Source organism: Mercenaria mercenaria, chromosome 17, assembly GCF_021730395.1.
Source record: "Mercenaria mercenaria strain notata chromosome 17, MADL_Memer_1, whole genome shotgun sequence".
Lineage (NCBI taxonomy): Eukaryota > Metazoa > Mollusca > Bivalvia > Venerida > Veneridae > Mercenaria > Mercenaria mercenaria.
The window spans coordinates 34596767-34609774 of NC_069377.1; the positions used below are offsets into that span (position 1 = coordinate 34596767).

A 13008-nucleotide genomic window follows, 5' to 3' on the forward strand; every position below is an offset into this window, starting at 1 on the left:
GATGCAAGTCGTTGCTGATCATATCTTTTGTCCTTCGATGTCCATATAATACTGTTCGACATAATAGATAATGTTTTTGACAACGTTCGACCGTAAAATCATTCAAAATAAGGGAGGTTAATCTTCCAACCAAATTCCAATAAACGCTGAAAACAGTAAAAGGTCTCTCTCGGCTATCGTCCGTTAGGCAGGCCAGGAACATACGCAAACACTACACTTCTATTAATAACTTCTTGTATGAATTCCATTTCTCAAAATATTGAACATTACTAAGTCTTAGTTTTACTTGATACAGGATATGAATTATACAGAAACATTTTCTATGAAGGAATAAAGAATAGTTCCAGTGTCCTTGCTTCCTGTAAAATTTGAAAGTGTTATAAAAAGTTTATTTCGCAATGGCTTCGCGTAAAGGAAAAGGCTACTTTAAACGGAGCAATGAAAATAAAAATTATCATTTTTGTGATTCTAATCAATAATTGTGATATATACGGAAGATGGATGGTGCTGTTCCAATTTATTTCCCGCTGTATATGTTTCATAGTGAATTATAAGACATCTCGTGTCTTAGTTTGTATATGTTTCGTAGCCTGCGATAAAAAATGAGAAAAAGGAAATGCGAATAGTGACTCGTGAAGTGGTCACCAGGCTTTGGCGGATATAGGTAAAACCACTCGTATAAATCTTCATCTAGTTGAATTGGCCAGTTCTATTTCTGAATAATATTGGCAAACGAATAATGAAGTATTTTTCTCTAAAGGGATCAGACAGTTAAAGTACGTATGAAATGACATAAATTTGAACACTGATTTTCAACAAAACCTCGTCCGTACTTCCTGCTCCGATTTTTGTTTTGCCTTTGAAACAAACGTCAGGCTTGTACATTAACAGAATATAAACTATACTAGTTACAAAATCAAAACAGTAAATAGTTTTAAGGTTTTGATCTTGATAATCGATTTGCCCATCCTTATATTACCGTATTTCCTGTAGATAAAATAACATATAAACATATGTTTTAATGTTCCTCAAACTGACGCTATATTTGTCACGTACACAAGAAAATACGATACATTGCAAGCTGCGCTTCTTCCTTCTACGTCGTTTTGAAGGAGAAAACTAACTTTTTACTATTTAAACTGTATGCCGACTGATAGGCAGCCAAGATAGAAGCAGCGTTTCTTATATAGCATGATGAGTTAAGCGAGCATAATTTTGTTATAAATCATAACGTTTAGAACTATATTTATCTATTATGTTTAAACTATATTTTAAGTAAATATGGTACTTGAATAATAATCATGTGGGGACCGTAACGTCTCAATCGTATGTTCGAAATAATATTTGAGCCGTGCCATAGAAAAACCAACATAGTGGCTTTGCGACCAGCATGGCTCCAGACCAGCCTGCGCATCCGCGCAGTCTGGTCAGGATCCATGCTGTTCGCTAACAGTTTCTCCAATTCCAATAGGCTTTAAAAGCGAACAGCATGGAGCCTGACCAGACTGCGCGGATGCGCAGGCTGGTCTGGATCCATGCTGGTCGCACACCCACTATGTTGGTTTTCTCATGGCACGGCTCATTTTATTATGTGGTATTTGTTGTAGACACCGTTTAAATTAGGAGAAGACATAGGTTATGACAATTACTGTTCGTTTCCTTATTTAGCTGTTATATGTTTTGATCAGAATATGATGATATTAAATGAAATATTTTATGACAGCTGTTGAAAACGCGTGATTTTGATTCAATACTTTCTCCTTGAACTTATTTATATGTGTCACAATCTATATTCAACAAAACTTTGTAATGAAGCAGACAGCTTGTTTTGTCGTTAAAAAGACATGAATGAAACGTTTAGGAAACATGCATTTGATTCATGTAGATGCGGTTTGATATCATTGATTATGATCTACATGTAAGCAATGCGAAATAAAAAGAGTTTGTAAGAAATATAAGACATTTGATTAAAATCACGTCTACAAGTAGCTGTTCGTAATTTCTAAAGAATCGTACATCGTCAAATGTTTCACCCGCTTAGTAAGATACAGTGTATACGTGTTGAAAGTAGATATAATAATACCAGATATTCTGCAAGTAAGTAAATAATTTTCTTTAGTAAAATTACACTTTTATTGTTATTTTTTGTAAGTAGAAATCTAGGCTGCCCGGACTTCTGTTACAACTATGTTACTTTTCTATATACACGTAGTGCCCGACAAGCCAGTCCATAAGTTTTTTATTTTATTAAACAATTTTCATGGCATATTTAAATTTTGACATTTACCCAGCAATGTAAAAATAAAAATTTCGACCCATTTTGGCTTATCTGTACTCGACGAGAAATACGTTTTTATAATTATATTTTCCATGTTTGCGCTGTTGTAGTTTGTGGTATAGGTATACGCGGAGCGTGTATTTTCCTTCTGGATATTCATCCTTGCTTGTTTCCACTTCCCTCAACACGCCACCCCTTTATCTACCCTTACCCATTTTTGTATTCTGTGTATAATTATTGTACTTGTTGCTGTATTTTAGAGCAAACCGTCTGCTATATTATTCCACTAGAATTTCAGTTTTTGCTGCGGACCTACTTTGCAATACACGGCACTCTGACTGTCTGTCTTGGATGCTCTGTGTTTCCGTGAAATCTACCCTAAAGTTTTATTTTCATACAGAAATGGCTCAGAATTTATGTTTTTGATTTTAATATTTCTTCGTGACTTTATGGGTCTGTCGACACATGCTAATGCTCTGTGCAGATAAAACAGAAGAATTTATATTGTAATCAAAGTATAACTTTAGACACTTTGCTGACGTATCAGAGACGTTCAGTTACTCTTTGATAAAATAAAAGAACTGTGTGGTGAATCTCGATTCGGTGATAGACTCCAGTATTGATATGGAACGACAGCCGATAAACTCTGTGTGCCGCGCGATATACACAACTTGGCATAATGGTACATATCCGACGGTACTTAATCCATGAATCATGCCACTAAATCCCTTTTGTAAAACTGCAAGGTTAAATCACGATAAGATAAATGTAAAATGTCATTTTTAATAATATATTTGACAGCATGCATCATGCCAAAACTCTGTATGAGTTGTAGTGGATACTCTTGAATTATTAAGTACAGCTTACCGGAACCTATAAGACCCTTTATGATCATTCTGCAGCTTGGATTAAGGAGATAGTAAAAGTGAACGAACCAATTAGGAACCTAAGATCAAACATCACTGTGATCTCTGTTTTACAAAAGGCTAGATCTACTCCAAAACTTAGGACAAATATCAATTATGGAATCAATGGTCACTCGAAAAGCGTTAGGTCATAGGTTCAATTCCTGACCGCGACATACCAAAGCTCTGAAAAATTGTACCAGTAACTCCCTCGCTTGACACCCAGCATTAAGGGGAAACTTGGTTCCTGCATTAAATGCTCTCAAGATTGTTCCGAAGGTTCCTGACCACTTTACCGTACAGGCTGTCAGGGCTAGAAACATAGAAGAAAAATATAGGCGCTTAAGAGCCGCTAAATATACATTAATTAAGCAAACTTGGAGTGCTCAATCGAAGGCTTTTTTTCTTCAAATGTGTCTTCACCTTTCAGAATGTAATCCTTGTCTGTTTAGGCATGTAGCACCCCCTCTCAGAATTATTTAAATTATTATTATTATTATATTATTATTATTATTATACCAGATTTATATAGCGCCCTTTTCATGATCAATTTCACGTTCAAATGCGCTTTACATAGTTCAAATGCAGCCACACAGGGCGCATAATTCATCCTCTCCTAGTACAGACACGAAGCGATCTGACAAGAGGGACAGAGTGAGAAAAAGCCCCCACGACAGAGAAATCAGAAATAAGATACAGGCTTGTCCGGCTAATTTAGCCCAGCTCGTTGCGAACAGACAGCCTGATTCTTTAACGTGCCCAGTGTATAGCACTGATACACGCAAGGATTGCCTGGGTTCCTGACCAGTAGACCTCTAGTTGGGGGGAAACACTGAAAAGCGTTTCTGAAAATTCCCGAGTAGCTGCCGGGGATCGAACCCCCGATCTCAGAATTGGAAGGCCAGTGTGCAAACCACTGAACTATCCGTCCACCCATGGTTAAACTCATTTTGGGGACTGCTACGTCCAGCGACAGAAAAAAATCAAAATTTCTTCCTCTGAACAACATGACACATCTTTAATTTTGCTCCGTAGCATCTTTTAATGCCTCTTTCGTGTTTAATCAAATGACTGCTGGATTTCTGTAAAGACCCCTGCCAGCGCTAATAATAATAAAAAAGCCTTTAAAAACTACTTTTTTGTCATGTACCACTAAATGTATCTTTACCGAAGGATAGGCTTCTGCAAAGTCTTTGAGTACAGGTGTGTATGGTTCCAAGGGCATCATTAATCAAACATATTCGTTGAACCTAAAAACAGGTTGAAAACTTTCTGTGTATATTTGCAGGGCAAGACAATCATGAAATATTTGACTGTTTTATTGATAATGTCGTGGCTAGGTTATTCTTATGCATGTTCCTGTATCCCACAAACAGATACGGAAATATACTGTAGCAATCAAACAGACTTTGGTAAGGAAGGACTTTAGAAGTATTTGGTCCCACTTCTGCGTTCTAGAAATATATCAAAAATAATTAATCTTTAGTTTATTTGAATCTCATAACTATTTCAACTGTTTTCTTAAAAGTAATGAAAGTTATGAAAACACTGAGTGAAACAAATGTATACGTACGAAACATTATTTTAGAATTAAAAAATAATCGACCAATGCAAAGCTTCAGAACATTACAACATACATTGACCTATGGATCAGAATCCGATACAGGAAGGTATCTTTTATTGTATCAGCAATATTTGCAATGTTTTATGTCCCTGTGCGGTAAGAACGGTTTAAAAAGAAAACCGGTTACTGTGACAACTGAATTTTATGAAGCAATTGCTAACCAGTAAATAACATGATTTTCATCTAAAAACATACAAATAATCAATTATGTTTTCCATGTTTTTAAAGAATTGTACATTTGGAGAATTCGCTAGAAAGAACTTAATTTCTAAAAGATATGTACAATTCTAGGTGTTCTTGTTGAAGTTAAGAAGAGTGGTAGTACTTTCCAAGGTATGAAGAGATACCGAATAAACCTGATAACAACGTACGAATCAAATGTAAGGAATGAAGTTATAGTCCAATATATTAAAAACACCAGTCGTATTGTTGGTCTGGATCATTTTATAAAATATATGTGTAACGTCAACTCAAATCAGCAGTTACTACGACCTTGAAAATTGGCCACTTATCAAATTCACATTTGTCAGTGTTGCGAAGGGTTTCATACTATATAGAGGCAATAGAAGGAAATGACATATGATAAGCACGACGTATTAACATAATTATTAAAATTTCATATATTTTGTGTGTCACTTAAGTAAGCCACCATATAACTCAGTCGGCCTTAGTCAAAGTAGTTTTCTTGTCACATTATGTTGTTTTACATAGCTATGGTCTTGTCACTTTGATAGGCGTCTAATTAGTGTTTGAAAAGGCTTTTTTTAATGCAATGTTTAATCGAATTCCAGGCAATATCATGTATTTGAAAAATTAAATGCTGTTGGTTTGGGAATTGTTGATAGAAATCTACGATCCGTTGTTTGACGCGTGAATATGGTGTTAAATGATTGACAGGGGCTATACATGCTATGACAGTCAAAATGTTTTTAATGAGTAATCAATGAACACACATGTTAACATGCGATTTAAAGGATGATGAGCAGACCAGGAAATTTTGATAACATAGGTAGAAGCTGTAGAACTAGCATTTACGTGACGGCGCTTAAAATAAGTTTAAGGGAAATTTTAAAACGTACGGGTTTATTATAAAACATTTATCTAGAAAATACATTAATTAAAATATTTTGAACATATATTATTGATATGCGACGAAAGGTTTATTATGCAAAGCTGGTATTTCAAAGAATATATTTCGATACGACAGACTCCGATATATAGGGGTAGAATTATTAGGGTTATTTTTCAAGCACTATACGAAGCAGCCATTATAACGTTTATATTTGTTTTCTTTGTTTTAATTATTTACTTTTCGATAGACTGAGGAAGGGCAAACGGTTCAGGAAAACTTCATGTATACCTCATTAACAAGTTGTGGTGTTTTTTTGGTGAAAAACAAGTTTTACTTCATCTCAGGTTGGTTATTTATATTTTTCACCTTTATCTATCTTTTGTTTTATCATATTCCAATCCGCATATACTTCTTTTGTACTTTAATAATATAATTGTAAGAAACCTCTGACAGTAGTTACAGAAGAGATGCAAAATGAATCATCTTACATTGACTTTCTCCATTTGAAAGTGCATTAAATCAAAAGAACCTATTTACTTCTAGCGTTAAACGCAAGTCGTACTGGAGAGTTGATAGATACATTCACCGTCCTCTTTCACAAATAAAATAGTTAAGTCCTTACAGATTATAGGCATGGGTTAATAAACTCTATATGAAGATCGACCGTATCCAAACACGATAATAGCAGACTCAGTCTGACTAAAGTACATACGCTTAGGATCTGAGGACGTGCTATTGATAACCTCGTTCTGACTACCCTTTCGCTAGCCAATCAGAGCCTTGCTGTTAACATTTTGAAAGTGAAAATAGAAATTTAAAAAATCTACATTTAGCCTGGGTTTTTCCTATTTACAATTCTTATTACGACCACATCGCGTTTACACCCTCGTGTTTTGAGAGAAATCATATGTCACGGAGCGAACTTGGTCACGTAAGGTGTCAGACAGCCGGTTAGCTCAGTCAGTAGAACACCCGCCCTAAAAGCGAGAGGTCCCGGGTTCGAGCCCCGGACTGACTGCACATTTTTCTCACCCTTTGACATTCGACGCTCATTTGATGGTTCTCCCAAATGCTTGTTGAAACGGGTCGCCTGATTGGTTCAAATAAAAATAGATTTGCAAAAATAAAAATAGCAATTTCGGAAAGCCAAATATACAGAAAGATGAATGTGAATGGGTCATCCTCAGATCTTCGTTTAGAAGACCAAGTACTTTAGTCAGGTTGTTAGCAGACTGTTTAATTATTCAACCCATTGGATGTAAGAATCGCGCAACAACCCCCTTGCCCCTAGGACCGGCTTAAAGCTTAATTCTATTGAAATATATAAATGTTCATTGAATTGATCTAAAGGGCCATTACTATAACAACACTGCACCTTCAAAATACACTTTGCGATGCATTATCTTTGTTTTCCAGACTGTAGTTGCTGTTTCTGATAGGCATAAACTGATAGATAGTAAATCTATATGTATAACGTAGTAGATAGATTTTCTAAATGTAGTTCATTTATAGAAATTGTAGAGGAAAAACAAGACATGAAAGGACATGAAAATGTTTCTTGTTGCAAATATTGCAATCGTTTTTATTTCGTACGCATTGATAATATTAAATGATATACACATGTTCGTGAGCCTCCCGAGTAAAACTTTAAATTAGATTGCCAATATTCTGTTGTATCTAGGCGGACTTTGAAAATGAGTATGTTATAAATTTACTTATTTATCTGTTTCAGGCAAGTACATCGACATCACCAATAACAGAAAAGGGATGAAGACTGAACTTTGTTTAGACTTGCAGAAGGAGTTTGCTTCACAGCCAACATATACCCCTCCTTCCTGTTCTGGACAGTAAATAAGTTAACACACCGTTAGTTATCTGAATAAATACGTCTTGATATTCTTATTAGACACTTACCATTTTAGTGTATTTCTTACTGAATATGTGTCTACAAAAGCGTCCTTTAAAGACTAATCAAATTACTGTAATATAATAAATTCGAAAGTTACACGACCGATTTACACTGATTTATATTTACTGAGAACTTGATTTATATTTACTGAGAACTGGACACATGTTAGTTACAGAATTTTTTATTTTGAGTCTTCTTATCTTGATTTAAAACATAAAACAATGTACTTGATAAAATTTATCATACTTTGCATAAGGAATGAGATAAGTGTAAGACCGTCTTTATGACATTTTGTAATGAAAATCTGCCAGCTGTTTTAGATTGTCGGATTTTAATAGACATACGAAACAGAGAAATCTGTTGAAATGAACTGATGAAATAAACCAATACACAGCTGTTATTGAATATATTCACATAAAATGTGGGATCATTTTATTAGTTGTAAACTGTTACAAAAGTCAATAAGTTATATGATTACAGAAAATTTCCTTGCTGTAATGTGATTAATCACCTGAACTTTCCGGGCCCGGTGTAACAGTCAGATTTTTCCCCAGTCAGTTTTTTTCAGTTTATAAAACAACCGGTTGACTTCTTCACTGGGGAAAAAACCAACCGGTTGATTCTTTCCCCCCATTGGTTTCTCCCCCACCCCCTAGTTTTTGTGTATAAACAAGGGAGAAAAAAACAACCAGTTGTTTTCTCTTCCCCCTGGTTGCTTTTCCCCCCTAATAACTAAGTTTTTGTGCATAAACAAGGTTGATTTTTTCTCCCCTCCTGGTTGTCCCCCCCCCGCCCCTCCCCCGCTAGTTTTTGAGCCTTTACAAGAAGAAAAAAAAACAACCCTGTTGTTTTGTTCTCCCCCTGGTTGCTTTTTCCCTCCTAATAACTAAGTTTTTGTGCATTAACAAGAAGAAAAAAAAACAACCTGTTGTTTTGTTCTCCCCCTGGTTGCTTTTTCCCTCCTAATAACTAAGTTTTTGTGCATTAACAAGGGAGAAAAAAAAACTGGTTTTTATTCTACCCCTCTACCCCCTTGTTGTTTTTTTTACCCTAGGTTTTGAGCATTAACAAGGGAAAAAAAACTGTTGTTTTTATTCTTCCCCCTGGTATGTGTGTATCTGTATATCTGAATAATACACGGTGAAGGGGGAAGAAACTGACTACATGTTGTTGGTTTCCCCCCCCCCCTGGTATGTGTATATCTGCATGTCTTAATAACACACGGTGAAGGGGGAAGAAACTGACTAGTTGGTTTTTTCCCCCTGGTATGTGTATATCTGCATGTCTTAATAATACACGGTGAAGGGGGAAGAAACTGACTAGTTGGTTTCCCCCCCCCCCCTTATAAGTATGTATCTGCATGTCTGAATAATACACGGTGAAGGGGGAAGAAACTGACGTGTTGTTTTCCCCCCTTGTATGTATGTATCTGTATGTCTAATAATATACGGTGTAGGGGGAAGAAACTTACTAGTTGGTTCCCCCCACCTTGTATGTTTGTATCTGCATGTCTGAATAATATACAGTGATAGGGGAAAAACCTGACTAGTTGGTTCTTTGTCCCCTTTTATGTATCTGCATGTCTGAGTATTACACAGTGAAGGAGGAAGAAACTGGCTAGTTGGTCCCCCACTTGTATGTATGTATCTGCATGTCTGAATAATACACAGTGAAGGGGGAATAAACTGACTAGTTGTTTTTTCCCCATTGTATGTATGTATCTGTATGTCTGAATAACATACGGTGAAGGGGGAAGAAACTGATTAGTTGGTCCCCACCCTTATATGTATGTATCTGCATGTCTGAATAATATACAGTGATAGGGGAAGAAACTGAATAGTTGGTTCTTTGTCGCCTTTTATGTATCTGCATGTCTGCATAATACAAGGTGAAGGGGGAAGAAATTAACTGGTTGGTTCTTTCCCCCCTGGTATGTGTATATCTGCATGTCTGAATAATACACGGTGAAGGGGGAAGGAATTGACTAGTTGGTTCTTTCCCCCCTGGTATGTGTATATCTGCATGACTGAATAATACACGGTGAAGGGGGTAGAAATTGACTGTTGGTTCTTTCCCCCTGGCATGTGTATATCTGCATGTCTTAATAACACACGGTGAAGGGGGAAGAAACTGACTAGTTGGTTTTTTCCCCCTGGTATGTGTATATCTGCATGTCTGAATAATATATGGTGAAAGGGGAAGAAATTTACTAGTTGGTCCCCCCCCACCGCGGTTTGTGTATATCTGCATGTCTTAATAATACACGATGAAGGGGGAAGAAACTCACTGGTTGGTTTTTCCCCCCTGGTATGTGTATATCTGCATGTCTGAATAATACACGGTGAAGGGGGTAGAAATTGACTGTTGGTTCTTTCCCCCCAGGCATGTGTATATCTGCATGTCTTAATAACACACGGTGAAGGGGAAAGAAACTGACTAGTTGGTTTTTCCCCCTGGTATGTGTATATCTGCATGTCTGAATAATATATGGTGAAAGGGGAAGAAATTTACTAGTTGGTCCCCCCTCGCGGTTTGTGTATATCTGCATGCCTTAATAATGCACGATGAAGGGGGATGAACTTGACAAGTTGGTTCTTTATGCACAAAAACTAGAGGGAAAAACTCACCAAGGTGGAGAAAAAACTAACCCGTTGTTTCTTTCTCCCTTGTTTATGCACAAAAACTTAGTTATTAGGGGAAAAAACAACCAGGGGTGACAAAAAACCTTTTTTTCTACCTTGTTTATGCACAAAATCTAAGGGGAAAAACAACTAGGGGAAGAAAAACCACCCGGTTGTTTATACCTTCTTTATGCACAAAAACTAGGGGGAAAACAACCAGTGGGGGGAGGAGGAGGGGCGAAACCAACTGGTTTTTTCTTTCTCCCTTGTTTATGTATGAAAACTAGGGGTGGCGGGGGAATGGGGGGGGGGGAAACCGGTTTTGTTTATGCACAAAACCTAGGAGGGGGAAACAACCGTGTGTGTGTGGGTGGGTGGTGGGGGGGGGGGGGGGGGGGGGGGCAACCGGTTGATTTTCCCGGATCCAGCCCTCCTGTCCCCAGTTGACTGAGTAGTGACCTTTACTCATCAAAGTTGCGTTCACACGGCCAAGGAATAATATTTTATCAAAATTCAGTCCAAAAAAATGCACTAGACGCCGCCATTTCATACTTATATTTTACACATTTCCAGGGGGAGAACCCCTTTAAATGACGGGGGTACCTTCTCAAGTACCTCAACATTTAGACAAAAAATGCATTAGAGGCAACCATTTCATACGTGTATTTCAGAAATTTCCAGAGGAAGACCCCCTGGCACCACTGACATGAACAGACGGTCCCCATCCCATATCTACGCCCATCTCGCCAGTAACGCATTCGTCTAAACTGGTGCCCCAAAATTAATATTTCTGGTCCCGGACCTGGTTTCTAATATGAATATCAGCATACCACTGTAATAATAAACACATATTGCACAAGCGTGTCCTGTACATGTACATAGCAAGCAAGGCTGGGCTACACGTTAAATAAGTTGAATACATTTAATTTCTGTCAAATTAATTTTTTTTTTAGAAGTACCTGGCAAATGCAGAGATTGAACTATTATGAGGCCGTTCATCAAATAAATCATTTTTTCACAGTTACTACCAACTTGTCAAACAGCTTTACATAGAACCACAGTCGTTGCAGATGGACAACTAGTTGATTTGTCAAAAGCACGTGTTAAATCGCAATTATCATCTAAGTCTCCAATAGGGCTGCACTTGCAATTTAAAGGTCATCAAATATCACATCATATTTATCTCGTTCACGAATCTTTAGCCATACTTTCCTTAGACCAGCTCATACAGAGACTGGTCGCTATCAGAGGTGTTTTTCTGTTTTCCCGTCTGCTAGCATACCGGTAATATATTACACGATCATTTACAAACGACGCTGTAAATTATTTCGAACAGGACATTTCTGCGTCATACGTGTATGTGCAATGCACAGACGAGGAAAAGCTTGTGATCGTATATTTAAATGGATTATGTTGACTGATTTATAAGAGTTCTCCTGACCACAAAGAAATAATTTCGACCCACCTGTCCCTGGTGCCCGGGCGACTTTTATGAGATCAAATATCAGCGACCTGAATCCTTAGTCACAATCAATGATCAAATATAAAGAGATAAGTACTTTCAAACGAGCCAAAATCTGCTAGGAGACAGTAATGATATTACATGTCCCTTCGAGTTATCTGCAAACGAAATAAAAAAAGTTCATTGTACATTCCATAGATTTTGGGTATGTTCTGAACCTTTTAATGCGAGGATAAGGCATATTATAAAGAAATCTGGTATGAGACCCAATACTTAAAAAATGCGTGTGTCCCGTCTCCCACTTATTTCATATATTTTGGAACTGGTAAATGCATATCCCGTAAGACAAAAAGCAAATTTCATTTGTATTATATATCATCAAGTTGATAATAAGGTATGCTTACATTTTTCATATTTTTAACGCATTTAATTTTTACTGAATTTTAAACGTGTGAAATTAAAACTGTTTTGAACGCTTAAAGGGAGAAAAGGAAGACTTCGATACGGATTTCCATTAACATTGTTATCTCCACTTAAGAATCACTGTCGGCAGATATTGTCCATCACAATGCATATTCATATTTATAAGTAATCATTCAGTACTTATAAACATTTTGATGTCGTTCAAGTATTATAATATTTATACACAATTTAAAACAACCATTTAGTTAGCTGCCATGAACCTCAAAGCATAGCTTTGGTCTATTAATCGTAAAAATGTGTGTCAACATAAAAATGTGTTTCACTTTGCATAAAATTAATTTAGAATTCCATACGACCATTTTGCTGGTATCAAATGTTGGATTCAGTGTTGTTAAATTTTCTGGTCCTTTGGGATCATGGAGTCCATTCAATATATGTGTCATAAAGTTCCGCTTAAGCCGGTGCTAAGGGGCGGGAGAGGTGTTGCACATTTCATTACCTTTCATAAACAGACTCAATCAAACTGAGTCTGCTATTATTCTGCTTGGTTGCATTATATGCTTCCAAAGGATCTTTTTACAGATTTTATTACTGACATTCAGTCTTTAAAATAGTGTATCATTATGATTTGAATGTGCAGTTTAACATACAATTAATTGGCCAATAGGCACCCGCTTGTAATCCCGCCATTGAAAATCAAAACAAATAAGAAAT

The 13008-nt window shown here is 36.7% G+C and overlaps 1 protein-coding gene across 1 annotated transcript; it reads left to right on the plus strand.

Annotated features, from left to right (window-relative positions):
- The first annotated feature begins 1804 nt into the window (after positions 1 to 1804).
- On the plus strand, positions 1805 to 8567 carry LOC123537208 (uncharacterized). Its single transcript, XM_045320844.2, has 5 exons — positions 1805 to 2097; positions 4472 to 4595; positions 5099 to 5187; positions 6127 to 6223; positions 7612 to 8567. Exons 2-5 carry the CDS (start codon positions 4484 to 4486, stop codon positions 7728 to 7730), a joined length of 417 nt encoding a protein of 138 aa, XP_045176779.2. The 5' UTR covers positions 1805 to 2097; positions 4472 to 4483; the 3' UTR covers positions 7731 to 8567.
- The last annotated feature ends 4441 nt before the right edge of the window (positions 8568 to 13008 follow it).

Coding starts and splice junctions, on each gene's coding strand:
- LOC123537208 (XM_045320844.2), top strand. CDS start 4,484: ATGAAATATTTGACTGTTTTATTGATAATGTCGTGGCTAGGTTATTCT. Junction 5,188..6,126: donor TAACAACGTACGAATCAAAT/GTAAGGAATGAA, acceptor ACTTTTCGATAG/ACTGAGGAAGGGCAAACGGT. Junction 6,224..7,611: donor CAAGTTTTACTTCATCTCAG/GTTGGTTATTTA, acceptor TATCTGTTTCAG/GCAAGTACATCGACATCACC.